Source organism: Microtus oregoni, unplaced genomic scaffold (assembly GCF_018167655.1).
Source record: "Microtus oregoni isolate MIOR12 unplaced genomic scaffold, Mior012 000018F_ref0000195, whole genome shotgun sequence".
NCBI classification, from domain to species: domain Eukaryota; kingdom Metazoa; phylum Chordata; class Mammalia; order Rodentia; family Cricetidae; genus Microtus; species Microtus oregoni.
This window is the reverse complement of record NW_024543077.1, coordinates 22,783,295-22,789,294: the sequence shown is the minus strand read 5'-3', so window position 1 is coordinate 22,789,294 and position 6,000 is coordinate 22,783,295. Positions and strand designations below refer to the sequence as shown.

General features: G+C 41.0%; 2 protein-coding genes across 3 annotated transcripts in view; both read left to right on the top strand.

Moving 5' to 3' along the window:
* The first annotated feature begins 1,986 nt into the window (after window positions 1-1,986).
* Window positions 1,987-6,000, top strand: part of LOC121458970 (zinc finger protein 120-like) — a 37,169-nt gene continuing 33,155 nt past the window's right edge. Inside the window, exon 1 of one of the 2 annotated variants that reach the window (XR_005975892.1) lies at window positions 1,987-2,015. Coding sequence is in view for 1 of the 2 variants with exons in the window: in XM_041668417.1 (XP_041524351.1) it covers window positions 2,013-2,015 (3 nt within the window). In the remaining variant the exon portion in view is untranslated. The remainder of the gene's footprint in view (window positions 2,016-6,000) is intronic. The other variant, XM_041668417.1, reaches the window with a different exon arrangement.
* On the top strand, window positions 4,645-5,097 carry LOC121458971 (60S ribosomal protein L27-like). The gene has a single exon (XM_041668418.1). The coding sequence runs from the start codon at window positions 4,648-4,650 to the stop codon at window positions 5,056-5,058; it is 411 nt and encodes a 136-aa protein (XP_041524352.1). The 5' UTR covers window positions 4,645-4,647; the 3' UTR covers window positions 5,059-5,097.

Here is a 6,000-nt window from a genome sequence, read left to right as displayed (position 1 = left end):
CACTTTGTGCCTCCTGCAAGAATAATTTTTTCTCATTTCTTTTGTCTTGACTGTAGAAATGGCTATTTTTGGTAGTCAAACTGACTACCTCTGGAATTAATTAATACACAAAGAATTAATTATACCTGAGAGAGATTTTACTTAAAGGTTTTGGAATGTGAAAATCCTCCACTAATCTGGATAGTTTGAGATAATAGGACCCACCTTTAGCTGCTTGGTTGCCATGCACACCTTTAACACTGTGATTCAGGAGCAAGAGGTGTGGTACCCTCACCCCTTATTATCAAAGGGGAGAGAAGAAATTTCCTAGCAGAATGTTTTCTCAGGAAGATAGTGGCCTTCACCTCTCCCACCTGCAAGATTCCAAGCAGAAGGTCACCTAGGTCAGCCCAGCCAGCCACCTGCTACAGGCTGTTAAAGATGGCCTAACTCAAGGACAGTGGCCTTGCTCTAAGAACAAGAAGAAAGCTGTCTTAACAGAATGGGAGGGAGCAAATGTCCTTGTTCCCATGCCAAGGCAACATCAAAGATTCTCTTTGTAGTTAAGCCTTTAAAAGCTTACCCCGCAGAGGAGATACAACTCCTCTCTACCTTTCTGTAAGAGGGGTGGAGATGAGTACCAAACATGTTTGTATTATGCTGATCAAACCTTGCTAATTACAGTCTGGACCTATCTGGTGGTCTCTCTCTGGTGGTCATAGTCTGGGCACAACAAGAGTCACTGGTATTTTTCTGAGTTTGAGACCAGTCTGGCCTACCGAATGAGTTCCAAACCTAAACAGAAAAATCCTGTCTTGAAATCACCAAAACAAGAAAATCTGAATCAAACAAGACTATGATCTAGCTTTAACCTTCTCACCTTCTGGTAGGAGCAGTTACATAGAAAGAATATTGAAGTAGAAAAGGCTCTTTTTTGTCAACTTGCTCTGGCTACCAAGCTCATTCCTTTACTAGTACTAGAGACTACTTCTTTGAAATTTTGGTGAATACTTAAAACCAGTTGAGACATCAAGCCTCATGGGCTGAACAACTACTGGATTCTTCACTTGATCTTTGGGAAAAGGCTGAGAAGCAATCTACAGGATTCTTTAATTGTCATTTATAAGTAGCTATTTTTAGACAACCTGAAACACAGCTTGTGAAACTTTTTAATATGCCCACTTTTTACATACATGTTGAGATTCATTCTACCAATCCTGTTCATGTAGAGAATCTTGAATACTGCAGTTCCTTCTAGCTCCATTATTCTCTACATATTCACATTTCCACGAACACTACTCTTTTTTATTATTATTCATTTTCCTGGAGTTTGCTTCAAATTTCAGTAATAAAACCCATAAAGCAATGGAGCCATCATCCAGCCTTCTGATGGGGAAAGACCTGTCATCTTGTTTGAGATCTGGCTCCTGCTTTTCTCTTTTCTGTTGTGTGAATCCCTGTGAAAACCATGTAAAAAGTACCTTCTGTTCATCTGACCTCAGCATGAAGCCACAAAACAAACATCTCCTTTTGTGACCTTAAAACTCTTTAGCTGTTAATATTCTGGGCATTCTTCCCCCTGTGGGACAGGAAATCCCTGCACTCACCTAGCACAGCACAGTGCACTGTACAAGCTAACTGGCCAGGTCGCATTCTGGAGGTAAAAGGGAAAGTTCCTGTGGAGTGCAAGGTTATGAGGGTGTCTGCTTTTATAGCCAGGTGCAAGTGCTATTGAAATGCATATATCGGCCGATCAAGAAAAGATCTGTGGTTGGAGCGGCCCGAAATCTCTGTGCTGTCTCTTTAAGCGCACTTCAGTCCTGTGGGAGGTGTTCTTGTCACTCAGGCCTCGCTAGCCAATCAGGCCCTCCAGGAGACCTGCCAGTCAGACGTTGTGCAGGGCTCTTCCGGGCTTCTGCATTCAGTCTCGATTTTGCAGAGGAGCTGGCGCTGTTTGTTTTCTGTGTTTTGGTGAAGTTGCTGCTGCAGGGAGTTGATAAACTGAGACGTTTGGCGAACCGAAAAACCACAACATGGTGAGTGGGGAAATGCTGTCTCCAGATGGGGAGGAGCAGAGGGTGAGGTGCGGGAGACAGCATGGTGCGTCCTCCCGAGATCCGCGTGGGAACCTGCCGCCTGATTCTCTGCATTGTGAAGTCCCATGCTGTCCTGTTAATTCCTAGACTTAGGGACAGACCTCTGAATAACTTTGCGCTTTGGGTTTAATCCGCTTAGAGAATTGGGAGCAGGGTGCTGTGTGTACAAACATCTTGTCAACTTCAATATGCCAAAGTCAGGGAAGCCTCGTTTCTTCAGCATCTTCTACATATTGAGCACTTTGCATTTAACCTTTATATAAAATCTCCATTTAAGTTTAACTATGTGGACGGTATCAAGGCATCTCACCTGTTGGGTAGTGCAGCACTTCTAAAATGCAACGTAGAAGAGGAGAATTGCTGATACAAAGGATTCGCCAATGCCTTGGAAATAGTTCAGTCTCCCAAAGTAGAGTTTAGCTGAGGGAGGACTGCCTCTAAATCACCCAAAAGTTAAATGTATTTTAATTAGGGCTGTTAGAGTTTAGGATGCTAGGGTACACATTGTTCAACTGGCTTGTCCAGATATTTGGCTCCAAACCATTACAAAGAATCCACTGCTGATTTAAAACCAGACACCAAGCACATCCCCGTATCTCTATCAAGCCTTTCAAGGAGGCATTACAGTTTGGTACCGTAATTGTGTGCAGTGATTTCTCAATGAAAGTTATATTAATTCTTTCATTTCCATCCTGTTAGAAAAATAGCTTCTGAGACAAGTGCTCTTATGTTCACTCAGGTGGCCTTGGTCTGTTCTGTCCAGGGCAATGACCTTGCTGTCCTGTATATTACACTTTAAAAATTCCTACAAAAAATGGCTGTACAATCTCACCGTTTTAAAATTATGCATGTGAGTCATGTAGTTGACTATGCATTGCAGTTGCAGGGAAAGGATTTGCATGTGGAGCATTCCTTCTGTCCTCAGACTACAATAGGAGGAAGAGTTTATTGAAGCTGGTGGAGACACAGTGCAGAAAAGGAGAGGCTGGACTGAGGGTGAGAACTTTTCCCCTTCATAAGTGGTTGAGATTAGCTATGTGGATTCAGGCAGGCAATTGTAGATGCTCTATGAATGTCCTGATTGACCATTGTTTGCAGTCCACAGACAAGCACAAAAAGGAAACTGGGAAAGGGAGTGACCTTATCTTTAAACCTTTCTCTACAAAGACATTGATCATTAGAAAATACATGAGAAATTTTTAATGTGCTCTAATACAAATCCCTAGTCTCTAGAGTACATGACCATAAAGTCTGTCTCACGTTTTCAAAATAGTTTTTGAGATGACAACTACATCATATTTACATTCTCCTTGCTGCCTCCAAGCCCTAAGATCCCTGGATTGTTTTCTAATTCCTGGTCTGTTCTTCTTTGACAACAGTTACAAAGTAACCACAGTTACACAGTAACAGTAGTTACTTTATGAATGTGACCCGTTTGTCTGCAGGATTTCCCATCTCTGAGGCAATGGGATGACTGCACTGGAAAGTGTGTATGTACTGGAATGTGCACACAGAGGACCCTGTGCTTTGGATGAGGAATAGGATGTGCTCTAGTAGAGTGGGAAAATGTGTACTAAATACAAATTGTCTAAACTGGGGCCCTGTCTGCTGGGCTGGGAAGGCAGCACTGGAAGGATTGTGCTGTCTGAGTCATTTGCTTTCTGATCCTCCTGTAGAGGAGCTGCTAATATTGAGAAGCCCAGCTGGGTGGCCCTAGCTAGTGAGGGATTCTGGGAAGGGTTAGAAATCAAGAGTACTAGTGGCAGACAGTTTGTGAGGTTTTTTTCCATGTTTCCCTTCTGTCTCTGCTGTAGGGAGTGGTAAGGAAAACCATAAGTGATCCCGTAATGGGGCGGGGGGGGGGGGGTTCAGAGCAGGTGTGTTGAAATGTCATTTCTGCTGAGACTTGGAAGTACCATGAGCTAGACTGCAGTTATGTTGGTCCATGTGGTTCATGTAGGCAGTGGCCCTTGTTCTCTGAGCCTCCTTGTATATAGAAATATTGCAGCCCTGGAATGGAAGGAAATGGTGCTGGTTGTATCTCTGTCCAGAGTACACACATGGGCACTGCTTTTGTTGTACAGTGGGAAGAGAGATTAGAAAACTGAAGGTTTAGTTTCTAGAAGTTCTGAATATTGCTTTCCAATTTCAGGTTTGTGTTATAAAGATTACAAATTGTTTAGGACCCGGTAGAGCAATAGTAGAGTAGAGTGCTTTTAACATGGTGTTACCACTAGCTGCAATGGTGTGATCCAGTGAAGCTTAGTTCCAGGGGACAAAAGGAGTTTCTGATGTGCAGAGATTTCTCAGGTGTGCAATGTGGTAGACAGGTAGATAGGGCACAATCCACATATTCTGCTCTATGCCATGAAGCAGCAAGCAGATTTTAAATCATTTTAGGTTGTTTTGGGATTGAAAAAGATTAATTCGATTAACACTTCATCAGGCATCTTAAAATATATGCTCAGTTAACAGAAAGGAGGAATTAAGACCACAGAAATAGTTACAGAATAGATTATTAACTTTAAAATGTTTAAATGCGTCTGCTGGGAACCGGCTGATTGCTGTCGAAATGGGCAAGTTCATGAAACCCGGGAAAGTGGTGCTCGTCCTGGCTGGACGCTACTCGGGACGCAAAGCCCTCATCGTGAAGAACATTGATGATGGCACCTCAGACCGCCCTTACAGCCATGCCCTGGTGGCTGGAATTGACCGCTATCCCCGAAAAGTGACGGCTGCCATGGGCAAGAAGAAAGTCGCTAAGAGATCCAAGATCAAGTCCTTTGTGAAGGTTTATAACTACAACCACCTGATGCCCACAACGTACTCTGTGGACATCCCCCTGGACAAAACTGTTGTCAACAAGGATGTCTTTAGGGACCCAGCCCTAAAACGCAAGGCAAGGCGGGAAGCCAAGGTCAAATTTGAGGAACGATACAAGACAGGGAAGAACAAATGGTTTTTCCTGAAGTTTCGCTTTTAGGTATATTTTTGTTTACATCATTAAAAGTTTAAAAAACAAAAAAAAATTTTAAATGCTAGGAAAAAGGAAATAACAGCTGTGGGGAAACATTAGATAATAAAAAAGCCCTGCTAAATTAAATCAACCTGTATGCTTTAAAGATACATTGCATTCAGAATAAACACCAAGATGTGTATTAAATTGGGGAATAAAGTTATAGAGACCACTTCAATCCTTAAAGATTAGCTTCAAACAAAATATCTCTTGAGTAAAAGAGACAATAGTTCATCAGAGGCATTACCATTCAATCTTAACTAATATGTAAGATTAACAGATGTTTTCCTTTTGATTAAATATAATTTCCAACAATAAATCTTCATAAAGTTAGGGTGAAGGCAGAGTTTTGTTTTGTCTTTACAAAAGTATGAAAACATAAAACTAAGGAATCTAAAAACCACTAGACAGCTGGGATATATAAAAAATAACACATCATCCAAATAAAATATCCCTGTCCAAAGGAATAAATTGGCCTAACACTCACTTTTTATAATCATGTTAGTTGTGTTTTCAAGGTGAAACAAAAAGACATTTTTTTCCTTTTTTTTTTTTTAAGACAGATTCCTCTGTGTTGCTCTGGCTTTTCTGGAACTCATTTTGCAGGATAGGCTGGTCTCTAACTTAGTGAGATATATCTACTTCTGCTATGAAAGTGCTGGAATTAATGGCATTGACCAGTACAGCCTGGCAAAAATTCATTTTAAATAGACAGATGGTGTTTTTTTTTATTTTAAATGTTATTTGCTTTATACTTCCTGTTTACTCAGGTAATATTATATCCTTCTGAGTTCTCTGGTGGAGCTACAGACTCTATAATTGTAATTATGCATGTTAACAAATTAAAAAAAATGAACTAAAAAATGTATAAAGTATACAAGGCTAAAAGACATAGAAAGATTATTTAAG